Genomic DNA, 12,797 nt, shown 5'->3' with positions numbered 1-12,797 from the left:
CTGTGCAGGTGTGGGGGTAGGAGGTATATGTGAAATCTCCAAATTTTACCCTCAATTCTGCTGTGAACCTAAAACTTCTTTAAAAAATAAAGCCTATTAAATTAAGAAAAACAGAGCTTACATTACATTAACTGCAACTCCAACAGCTGCGGTAATGAGCATTATATCTCCATTTATTTCATATTTCATATGGATAGTTCTTTGGACAGCTTCATACAGGAGGAATCCCATAAGTATATACACCAATAGCACACTAATCATAGCTGACAAAACCTCTGGAGGGAAGAATATAAAAAACAAATGTATTTGCAGCATGGTTATTATACTTTATACAAACTAAACACTGTACAATCTATTATTTATTTTCTCGTCTCTAAGGAGATAAAAGCACTATATCATTTTTGTCATGTTATTTTCCTTTAAAAAATTTTAATTGTTTGATATAGAACTTTTTATTGTGGTATAACTGACATATAATCTTATGTTAGTTTCAGGTATATAACATAAACATATATTTTTATTTAAAAAGAGTTTAATAGTTTGGCCCGGATTCTCCACTAACACTCCTCCTACTCCCCACCTTCCCCTCATCTCTTTAGGGTCAAATTATGTATTTACAGACCATACATATGGTAAAAAATGAAAAACTGAGAAAAAATATTTGTAACATACAAGCCCACTAATTTCCTAATAGACGAGTACACTTACAAATCAATAACAAAGTGAGCAAATCATAAGAAAAATGGGTGGACATAAATAAACAGAAATGGCTAATTTTTCAAAATTAATCATAATAGAAGAAATTCAAATAAGAATAAAATTCCTTTTTGGCCTTTACTAAATTGGCAAAGATTAAACAACTTGATAACAGCCAGAGTTAACAAGGATATTCTGGTGGAAAGATCAAATGGCAATATCATTTTGGAGAGCAGTTAGTAAAACTAATTAAAATTTCAAATGCATGTATTCCTTGATTTTAGGAATCTATCTGATAGAAACACATCCATATGTATGCAAAGATATCTATAAGGTTTTTCATTATAAGTTTGTTTGTAGTATCAAAAAAGATCTGGAGAGATCTTAAATGTCCACCAATGAGTTTGAAACTTAATGGATCAATTATGGTATATACGTATAATGGGATACCATACAGCCATTTATATAAAAAAAGAAAACTATTAGGCAAATTGATAATCGTAAAGATAGACAAGAAAGTATTACATCTGGGAAGTGGGAGTAGGAGCTTGGAGAATTTATTTTTCACTTTATTCTTTTCAGTAATGTTTGAAATATTTTAAGTTTTTAACCACAAACACTTACTACTTTTAGACTAAATAAAAACAAAGACATTTTTTATGCATGCAAGTATTCATGAGTGCACTTTGACCCAGGAATTCCTCTGCTAGGAATGATATACACACTCGTGCCAATTGAGCTGCACATGTGTAAAATGAGGTATGTTATGAAGCTACTCATCAAGCGTTGTACATAATAGCAAATAATTGAAAACAATAAAAAGTGATTAGCAGAGGACTTGTAACATGGAATACTATGAAGCTGTAAAAAAAGAACAAGGCTCTTTATGTTCTGATAAGGAATAATCTCCAAAATATAGTTATGTGACAAAAGCAAAGTACAAAACAGTGTACATGGTGTTACCATTTGTGTGAAAAGGAAAAAAGAGAATATATAAATAATGATCTGTATATGCAATCTGTGGGAGGATGTGCAAAATACTGATAAAAAACTGGTGGTGAGGAGAACGGGGAGCTGGGAGATAAGGATGACTTTGCACTATATATGCTTTTGTACCATATGAAATTTATACCATGTGAATATAAAGTAGAAATAATTTTATATCTTTTCAAAATAACAAAAAATAGAGCAATTTGAAGTACATATTAAAATAATCAACTAATGGCATTATACAAGTGTTGACGCTCAAAACAATAAATGCAAGAAAATACTTTTAAAGGAAATTTTTCCTTTAGAGAAACCAGACATTAATCCTGTTAAGTGTTAAAAGATAAAAGAATCTAGAAAACTGTTATCTGGATGGACTCATTGCTCAAAGGTTTCAGGCAATTCAGGTATATTGGACTTTGATACACTTTGCTTCCAACCTATAAATTACAACACAGAAAAATTATCTAGCAACTATAAACTGTTTCCTGAAGACATCTCATTAATTTAGACAGAACTCCAATAAAATCCTGTGCATCACAGATGTTGGAGTAAGACAAAAAAGTTACTATTCAAAACTGTGGTACACCTATTCCTGACATACTAATAATCACATCTTGAAAGAGACACAGGGCTGAAGAAAACAGAGCAAACACCAACTGAAATATACAAAGCTGTGGAGAGACACCCATATTAAGCTCAGACTCTAAGCTCCTTGAGGAAATGACCAAGTTACATTCCATGTCACATTAACTGTAGCACTCAGCAGAGTGGCTGGCATATAGCAGGTATTCAAATATTTACAGATAAATTTTTAGAGTGAAGTTAGGCTGAACAAGGGAAGATAAAAGGCTATACAATTAAGAAGGTTAAGCTAAATATAAACAACAGGTTACTGTAGTCCCCCCTTATCCGCAGTTTCGCTTTCTGCGGTTTCAGTTATCCATGGATAACCTCGGTCTGAAAACATTAAATGGAAAATTCCAGGTAAAAACAATTCCTAAGTTTCAAATTATACACTGTTCTGAGTAGCATGATGAAATCTCAAGCTGTTCTGCCCTGTCCCACCCAGGATGTGAATCATCCCTTTGTCCGATGTATCCATAGTGTATATATGCTCCCCGACTGTCACTCAGTAGCCCTCTTAGTTATCAGATCGGTTATCAGAGAGAGAGATCACATTCACATAACTTTTATTATAATACATCATTATAATTGTTCTATTTTATTATTAGTTGTTGTTAATCTCTTACTGTGCCTAATTTATAAATTAAACTTTATCATAGGATGTAAGTATTGGAAAAACATAGTATACACGTATACAGGATTCAATACTATCACAGTTTCAGGCATCTACTGGGGGTCTTGGAAGGTATCCCCTACAGATAAGAAGGGACTTAGTGTATTTACTAAATCTGCCCAAACAAAAAGTAAATAGATTAAAATAGACGAATTAAGCCAAATACAAGACAGAAAATACATGGAATTTCTTCTCCTAAGTTATACCTGCTGATGATAAAATAAACATATATAAATAATGTAAAGAAAAAAATTAACAATTTTTTAAACTGTAAAATCTCATGTACTAGTGGCAGCCTCATTTTACTCACAAAGAAAGAGAACTTTCTCTTTAAAATTGGTATTTAAAAAAATACCAATCCTTCCCAAGCTCTTTCAAAAAAAGAAAGAATTTTAATCACATGTCAAGGTTGAAGCTAGCAATTAGGACACCATAGCTTTTAAGGTGACTTAATCAAATTTTTAAACATGAAATTATAAAGCAATATATTTTACATTTGTATTAATAGCTATACAAGTTAATGACATAGAGATGTGATTGCTTATGAAAATCTAAAGCCAATAATTAAAAATTCTTTCAAACCCCCCTATAATTAGGCTGACCATACTTTCTAGTTTTCCCAGGACAGTCCCAATTTATGCCTGTTGTCCTAGTATAATTATTAAAAGTGCCCCATTTTACTATCAAAAGTGTCCTGGTTTGGATGATAAGTTATATAGTTACCCTAGTATGTCTGCCAGATAAAATACTGAATGCCCAGTTAAATTTGCATTTCAGATAAACAACAAATAATTTTTTAATGTAAGTATGTCCCAAGCAGTATTTTGGACATATTGGGCAATGTGTAAGAGCCGCACATGCATGCATGCATGTGCTAAGTCTGATAAATCCATACCCTAGTGGTAATTTTCCTAAACATTTAAAATTACCTTTTTGTAAACTCTTAGATAAGGCAAAACCACCTTCAAAATAAAGTAACATGAAAGTCAAACTGAAGCATAAACAGAGTTCCTTGGCAAAGAGTGTTCTACCCATAGAAGGTCCATTAGGCTCCTGCAGCTGCAAACACAGTTTTCCACAACACAGTTTTCACCCACGTTTGAGTAGCATAAAAGGGATCCCAATGCCTTTCCACACAGTTAAAAGTAATTCAGCTGATTCCTAGAAATTCCCAAATGACATATTAAGATACTACTATCAATGACATCCTTTTTCCAGCGATTAATAAAGAATGTGCTTCATATCTAGTTCCCTTGGTGAAAAGCAAAGACATATTCATCTGTTATTTTTTATTTTAATCATCAAAATGTCTTCTAGCCAGAAAAGTTATAAATGCAAATGGGAAAATTTTTTTCAGTGGATTTTTAGGGTTGAGATTTATAATTGAGAAATATAAAGCACAGATAATACTATATAGTTAAAAATCCTAATAGTAGTAATATGATAAAAACGAACAAAAAGCTCTTTCATTGTGAATAAATTAAACTTTGGTGAAATATCATGAATAGGACTAATTAGTGTTTAAAAATTTTTCCTAGTATTTTTAACATGATGCAACGTAGACAAACATAGGCAAAATGTTTATTCTCCCCACGTTTAAGAGAGAGGGAAGCTTTCAATCAACAACCAAATTATGACTTGTTCCACTCTTCTCATTCATGCTCTGAGTTGGTATCCAGTCACATAATGTACAATAAAGTTTTTCAAGACAAAAGGAGTGCATAACATTTAGAGTTTTCATTTTCTAATGGAGACCCAGGAATTTCAAATTGAAACCCTAGATTTCTGTGAAAGTAACTACCCCATTAGCTTTAGGTAAACTTGACTAAATGGAAATTTAGCAAAAATGAAAAACTCTTGAATGAGATTTTTATGGAAGGTCTAGAAAACCTATTATTATAGTAGTTTTAACATATTTTGCTACTCTACACACAAATAATTAAATCAGTCCACCTGGCTGAACTGTAGCGTTGGAGTGGGGAGTAAGATGAGCAAATATGTATATTTTTGTTATGACACCACTTGGGTCTTTTTGTTCAGCTAAAACATAAACAAATGGTTATACTAAATGATCTAAGAAAGACCAAAATACACCCTGAATCACATACAGAGAATACATAGTTTTGGCTTGAATGGCCAATAAATGGTAAGAGAAAAAATTAAATGGAAGATAATATAAATGATTATCAAGCTTAGATAATACTATAAAATATTTAAAAAGTGTTAACTGTACATTTTAACACATTTATAAATTGCCAAAACTAGAGGTTTTCAAAGTTCATATGAAAACGCTGAGTACTTCTCTGTCCTGTTATTCTCCATCATAGTACCTTATTATTTCTCTTTGTAGCATTTAATACAATTTATGATTATGTTTTGTTTATGTACATATTTACTGCCTGTCTTCCCACCCTATACTATTATTTATTCATTCAATAGATAAGCATTGAATGCCTATGCAGTGAATGAAGAATAGTCTGCTTCACCTATGTAAACCACACTCAACCCAAGTATATTTGCCTTTTTGTGAGCGCTGCCTAGATGTTCTGGCCTATCAAAACTGTTCACTTTGCTAATGCTATGATGCCAATAATGAATACATTTCCCTCAAATTATATAATACTTGTCTTTCTATTGTCTCAAAGAACTATACATAGTACATATCTAAAGACAGATTTCAGAGATCTATAAAAATCAGTAGGGAAGGAGAGTGGAGATACAGTCTTCTATTTCCTTTTGTGCTATTTCTCTTTTCTACCTTCTTCCAGTAGAAGACAGGAAGGAAACAGAAGAAAAATCAGTGCACTGTACTATATTTGCCTAGGACTTCCAAATTCACATTTTTATTTTAACTCAGTCACAGACAGCCCTACAGCACTCAGGCTAAAGACATCATAGAGGATTTTCAGTGGCCCACTCTTGCCACTAGAATGCCAAGATAAATTGCAGTTTGTCTTTGCATTCTCTCACCTCCTATTCTAAATAATCTATTTCCTGCCTTCTTATCACTCCCTCTATCCACCCCAAGGTGCCAGAACTACAAGCTGACTTTTGGCTCTCCAACATTGACTGCCTCACTCATGCCTTCCTTGTGCCACAGTAAAAACTCCCATTTCTAGGAAGTACCTATTCTTTTCCTACAGATGTCCATGTAATATGAATTAATTCCCACTAAGATGTGAATAATGAATAGGCATGACTCTTGTCAGGGGTGGGAAGAAGTTGTTCAAATGAATCACTAATGAGACAGAAGATTTTTTTTTTCTTTTTTTGTCTGCGTGTATGGGGGAAGAGCTTTTTTAGCTGAATACTTTCTGCTCCTTTAGCATCAGGGAATAAAATAACAAAACTAAGCAGAATTAGCATCATAACCATATACCTACCTCAGGACAGCCATCATCTAACCAGATCTGCCAAGGCCTTTGCCTTGGAGAACACATTGCTACAAAAGACTACTGCATGGTCACTTTGCCATTAACTTAGGCTGGTGATTTGCATTACCAAAGTGCGTATCTTGCTTTTTATTTCACATACAGACAACTTTGCTTACTGCTGTCCTTTCACATGATCACTTTCTTTATCTAATCCATACACCTCTTCAGCCTAAGAACTGGAAAGAAGCTATATATAAATAAAGTCAACTACACTCATAATCCACAGAGAAGGATAAAAGTGGAAAGCAAGCAAGGGGGAGGGGGTATTCACTTTAGAATAGCATGTTCCTTTGTCTGGGAGATAGTGCCATTCCTCCTAAAGATTTGTGGGATTTCTCCCACAGTGCGGTTTCATTAAGTTCTAAGATGGCATATCCACAGTTAAATAAATCCAGGCATTTTAAAAATAACTCACATATGGTTTCTTCCCTGCTCTCCCCCTTCCCACAAAAAAGCTGCCATTGTAGCTCACTATAAAGTAATAAATAAAGAAAAGAAAAAGAAAAATCTGAATGATTTTACACATCTGTGAGATCATATAAAGGAAAGCACTAACAGAATGGAACTGACTCCTGGGACAACCACTTGGGCTTACCCTTCAAAGCTAAAATTACCATTCTGTCACCTTGACTGAAGGACTTCTGCTAAAATAAATTTTGTTACATTGCCAAAAGTGTTGCCAAAGACCCGAGTCAAAAATGCCAAAGACCCATTTTAAAATTGTTATTTAATCATCTGGATGAATCATCTTACTTTTCTCCTAGCTGAGGCAGTTATGCTGACAGAATAAGAATTCTGATTAGGGGAAAAGGGAAGGCAGGCAATTTTGGAGCACGGATCATTTTGAGAGATAAAAAGTCCAGGTAAGATGACATATTGGCAGGTAAAAGAGGGAAGAGGAAAAAAAAATCTAATGTGTGGATCTCTCCACAGAGACTCAAATTTAATTGATCTCGGTGTGACCTGGGCATCAGCATTTTAAAAACAAAGGGGGGAGGGGAAGAAACGAAGACTGGAACTAACTTTTACTGGGAATTTACTGTGTCAGGTACCACGTTTAGGTACTTGTACCTTACCACCTTCCCTTACGTATTTTTTACAATTCTCAAGACAAATATGTATTATCATCCCTATTTTACAGAAGAAACTCATACTTAGAGAAATTCAGTTATTCTCCAAAAGGTCATTCTCCATATAGCTAGTAAAACTGCGTGTCTCAGATATGAACCAAAGACAATTTAACCACAAAACTCTAAAAGTGGTTAAGTACCAAAACAGACAAACAGGATGGGCCCCTGACTGAGATAAGAAAGAAGAAACTCCCTTCTGACTAATTTTTTAATTAGTCAAAAGGACATATAAATCAGGCTGTACCACCAGCTATGTTATGGGTCAAATAAATTTGTATTGTCTAGTTTGTGAACATGACCACAGTTTCAAAATTATAAATAAATGTATTCAAGTCCCAAATATTTTAATCCCAAAATTTCAAAAATAGCCCTACTCCCAGTTTGGAAATTAGTTTAATTTACCCCAAATACAAATGATTTGAGGATCATGGGCTACACTAAATTATCTGTTTCACAGTTTTCATAACCTTATTTACTCAGCCTGAATATGCAACAATTCAATTAATAATCTCTTATACATATAGCACTTATTAGTGCCAGAGACAGAGTATAATATTATTTGTTCCTGTTTTTACTTCATTCATGGTCTAGAAGGAGACACAGTTTCATAAACAACAGCTACAAAAATGTGAGAAATGCTGTTAAGCATGTATAAAGTGTTATGAGAAAACAAAAAGAAAATAAATCTAGGAAATAACTACTGCTATCCATCATTCAGACACACACCTCCAGGTCTAGAACTGGACATACAGTATGCTGCCTTTTTCATAAGAAAGGGTGGCAGGGAGCACGATATGAACATATACATGTATTTGCTTATACTTTCAAAAGGAAATGCTGGAAGGATAGGCCAGAAACGAATTAAAATAGCTACTAATAAGGAGTGGGGTGGGAGGGTCCGTTGGAGGGGACAGAATAAAAGTAAGCCTTCTCTGAAGTCTTCTCTGAAGACTTCTCTACATATCTTTTCTTTTTAACAATTTTTGACTTTTGCACTGTTTTACTTATTTACAAAATAAATCAACAAATAAAAAACCAACCCATCCTACCCCTTTATGCCATCAAAACAAAACAAAATTCAACAACAGTAACAAACCAGACATTTCTTACGGGGATTCCTTCTACAATGTTCTTCAGGACCCTAATTCCCAAGTTTTGATACTAGATGTCGTAAGAGGCACACTATTTAAATGTGTCCAATATAAACATACTTTCCCCCACAGAACTTCTAGATTACTCATGAAGCAGCGGTATTTGTGGACAGCCATTGCTTTGGTTTATAGCTTTATAGCTTTATTCGATTCTATCTTTGTTGTCTTTTTAACCCTTCCCAAGTCACTGTAGTTTTTCTTCCATTACTATCACCACTTCAAAGAACAGAATAAGTGAAATCAGTTCCATATCTAGGTACATCTTCATAAGATTTTGGAATACAAAGATCCCAAAAGGCCCTTCTAATGTGAGGGCTTGAGTCCTCTATCTAATTTTTTTAAATGACTTAAAAATTTAGATAAAATTCACATAACATAAAATTCACCATTTTAACAATTTTAAAGTGTTTAATTCAGTGGCTTTTAGTATATGCACAAGGGTGGACAACAATCACCACTAATTCCAGAATGTGCTCATCACCCCAAAATAAACCCTATATCCTTTAAGCAGTCACTCCCTTTTATTTTTCAAGTTCTCTTTTTCTGAGGTTCTTAATAGTACAACTTTGGACGTCCTAGACGGTGCTTTTATAATTTTTTCCTTTTTCCTCCTGTTTTTTATCTTTTTGTTCTGTATTCTGGGAGACTTTCTTGATTATATTTTCTAATCCTTCTATTGAAAAAAAAAACATTTTTTAAAGTTCAGCAATGTTTCAGTTTCAAAGAGCTTTTTCTCATGTTTCTATTTCAAAATATTTTACTGTTTTATTATTCTGAGTATGTTAATAAGATAATTTAAAACATTTTCTTTTGTTCCTTAGGTTACTTCTCTTTTCTCTGGAACTAATTTTTCTGTTAGTTTAGTTTTGTTCATTTTCTTTCATGCTGCTGGTTTTTCTCATTTGCAGAAAGATCCTTGGTTGTCCATTCACATTTAGGACAGAAGAAAAGGGAAACTATCCTTTGTAAGAAGAAAATGCCAGAAGGGTAAGTGATCAACTAATTAAAATGGTTACTAATAATCAGTGTAGGGAAGGGCAGACTAGGACAAATGTATTACTTTAGGGTGAGTAGGTGGGGAACCAAGCTATGAGGCTGCAGAACCCTGATTTGAGTGTAAAAAAATGTACTTCTTTTGGAGTATCAACTACTGTGTTTTCCCGAAAATAAGACCTAGCCGGGCAATCAGTTCTAATGTGTCTTTTGGAGCAAAAATTAATATAAGACCCAGTCTTATTTTATTATAATAGAAGACTGGGTCTGATCTAACATAATATAAAATAAAACCAGGTCTTATGTTAATTTTTGCCCCAAAAGACGCATTAGAGCTGATTGTCCAGCTAGGTTTTATTTTTGGGGAAACACGGTAGAAGCCTGGAAGCCTCAGCTTTCCCCATTTTGTTCAATTTCTTTCTAGAAGAACTATGTTGTTTTATGGGGGGGTGGGGGGGAATGCAGGCTGCCTGAGCAGAGGTGGGGATGGGATGGAAGGTAGGGGCATAGTCAACTAGTGGGAGCAGTTTCCTATGTATAGTCATTCAGTTAATCTTCCCTGTTTTCAGGTCCAGTTCTCACTTCATCTCTGTCCCGAGTCTTCCTTGGAGATATGTTGGACTGATCCAGTTTCTTGCTCAGTGTACGTACTCTACGCTGTAGCTTCTTGACTTATTTCTGCTTTCAACCCACTCCCACCTACTTTCCAACTTCTAGAACTTACTGGAAATTTCTTGACTCAACTATTTGCTTCTCTTTGTTGTTTTGGTACTTTTTTTTTATTACAATGGACTCTCAGGAGAGACAGGAATCAAATGCTGATACCTAGTCCACCATCTTGAACTTCGTACTTAAAAAAAAAAAAGGGAAAGACTGACTTTCTACAGAGATTTGTTGAGACACAATAGGAATAGTCAGTTCTATTTTCTCTCATCTTTTTGTAGTCCTTGTTATCTATGAAGAAACAAAATGACTACCTACATAAATACTAAGTACTTCTTTGATATTTAATGGAATTTTCATGATTATTAGTTTTTAACTCATTATGTATTTTTGGGGTAAAGTGCCATTGTTTTCATTAGAGTTCCAAAGGGGCTAAATCCTAAAAGAGGTTAAGAACCACAGGACTAAATTAAATGTGCTCTCTCAAATAGTACTAGAGGGTAAAAATCCCCATGCTATGATGCTATGTTTTAGATTTTAAATTGCAGGTGTTTAAATCACAAAAAATTAAAGTTTGAAAATAATGTCAAAGTTGTTAAAAACACCAAGGCAGTCAATAAACAAATGAATGTGTAATATGTTGGATAATAGTGGGGCTTCTTTTTGGAACACATCCAAACGTATTATGCAGTGGCTTAAAAAATAACAGAAAAACCTCACTCAGCACTTGAGCTCTCTTATACAGCAGTTGAGAGTGCTGAAGGGTGGGGATGTCAGAAAAATTCCCACCGTGATGACGTGGATAGCTACCTGGAATATAGTCATTCAGCTACAATGTCAAGTTTCACACTAAAAGATGCAGTGACTAAATTTTAGAAGACCTACATGATGGCATTTCATGTAATAGTTCAGATAATTATTTTATATGAATATTAAAAATAAGCAAGAAATTTTAAAGCAGTAACAGCAAAAAGCAGTTTTGTGGATAACAATGTATGATTTTAACCTCTCAATTAAATATTAATATTTGTTCAAAATAGGAAAATATGTGTGCATTGCTAAAAAGAAAAAAATCAATGACACATTTTAAGACATGGTAAAGGAGACTTTATTCAAGGGGGGGAAGCTATCAAAATAAGTATAGGGACCACTGCATTGGAATTTTGCAGTGGGGTAGAGAGATTGGGCTCAACTTTGAATACTGCACAGGCAAATGGAATTTGCCTGCCAAGAAGCGGTGGGAGTCAGTGGATGGAAAATTACTAAGAGAAAACATTAGGAATAAGAAGGATTCTGGCTAAACTGACCTAACAGAATTCTTGCTGAAGACAGGCCAGGGTGATGACACATCACCTGGGGGATAACCCATCAAACATTGAGAGTAGGGGGGTCCCTTAAATTGGCTTAGCAAGGTTCTTGCTAAAACTAGATTTCACAAGGAAGTGCACATATGGGCTTGGGAGAAGGTTCAGGAGACTGACTAAAGTTTGGTCAAGCAAAGAATCTTTGTCAGCACTTATAGAATTATGTTGATACAATGGCCTCAATGAAGGTCAGCCACACAGTATATGTTGGCTATATTACAGTAAGGCTTAAATTCTGGGCTACAGCAGCTTTGGTTGGAATACCTGAAGTGAAAGAAAGAAGCTAATGCTCATAAATGAATTAAACCCATGTGGTTTTGCTTGGTTCAATAAACTAAAGGTAAACTTTTTTCTGATAACATCTTCAGGACATAGGGAACAGATTTTCAAAATTAATGATTCCCATATAATTTTATGTTTAGCTGACTGGGTTGAATGTGCCCTGGAAGATATGTATCTGAATAAATCCTGTTCATCTATTTTCATTTGCTTTGTTCATCTATTTGAACAGGCTTATCACCAGAAAGATTTCAGTTAATCAAAGGTTATAGTTCATTGTGGTTTTACCATAAAATTTTATAAACTAAATAAATTGCCAATTACCTACCTAAGCGATGAAATCCAAAGGTGAATCTTTTGGTTGGTGATTTTGAAGACAGCCACAGAGCAAGCAGGGTCAGTATGATAGCACTTAGGTCAGTTAACATATGAAGTGCATCTGTCATTATTGCTAGGCTATTTGCAATGTATCCACCTTAGAGTAAGGGTGAGAGGGAAGAAAGAATAAGTTAACAAAAATAATAAATATAAGTAATCAAGCCAAAAATACATAACATCCTACAAAACATGAACTTCTACCTAAATTTTTATCCTAATACAATTAAATCAAGGTACCTGAAATTTTATGCAAAACATTAAATATGTATCTATTTTTCTAGTGAGAATGTCCATTTCTATTAACAGATTCTCTGAGGAGTCAAAGACCTTAAAAAAGTTAAGAACCACTAAATTGGGGGCTAACACATAATGAAAAATTTTGCATTTTAGCATTGCACTTACTTAACCTACTAATTTTACTA

The 12,797-nt window shown here is 34.0% G+C and overlaps 1 protein-coding gene and 1 long non-coding RNA gene across 10 annotated transcripts in view; one reads left to right on the top strand and one right to left on the bottom strand.

Moving 5' to 3' along the window:
- The window catches only part of LOC109460864 (uncharacterized), a 56,402-nt gene that overhangs the window by 20,458 nt on the left and 23,147 nt on the right, over positions 1 to 12,797 (top strand). For all 3 annotated transcript variants that reach the window (XR_012494761.1, XR_012494760.1, XR_012494759.1), the window contains 2 exons: positions 9,607 to 9,685; positions 10,261 to 10,334. This is a non-coding gene — a long non-coding RNA (uncharacterized LOC109460864). The remainder of the gene's footprint in view (positions 1 to 9,606; positions 9,686 to 10,260; positions 10,335 to 12,797) is intronic.
- SLC30A4 (solute carrier family 30 member 4) overlaps positions 1 to 12,797 on the bottom strand; it is a 31,562-nt gene that overhangs the window by 15,458 nt on the left and 3,307 nt on the right. For 4 of the 7 annotated variants that reach the window (XM_074327794.1, XM_074327796.1, XM_074327795.1 and 1 more), the window contains exons 3-4: positions 12,326 to 12,472; positions 122 to 275 (exon numbers count right to left, since the gene is read on the bottom strand). In XM_074327794.1, coding sequence (XP_074183895.1) covers positions 122 to 275; positions 12,326 to 12,472 — 301 coding nt within the window. Of the gene's footprint in view, positions 1 to 121; positions 276 to 9,175; positions 9,372 to 12,325; positions 12,473 to 12,797 lie in introns of those variants that run through there. The other 3 variants (XM_074327799.1, XM_019756650.2, XM_074327798.1) reach the window with 2 other exon arrangements.

The sequence above is a fragment of the Rhinolophus sinicus genome, linkage group LG03, assembly GCF_036562045.2.
Source record: "Rhinolophus sinicus isolate RSC01 linkage group LG03, ASM3656204v1, whole genome shotgun sequence".
NCBI lineage: Eukaryota > Metazoa > Chordata > Mammalia > Chiroptera > Rhinolophidae > Rhinolophus > Rhinolophus sinicus.
The sequence above is the reverse complement of the archived record's forward strand: the minus strand, read 5'-3'. Positions and strand labels throughout refer to the sequence as shown.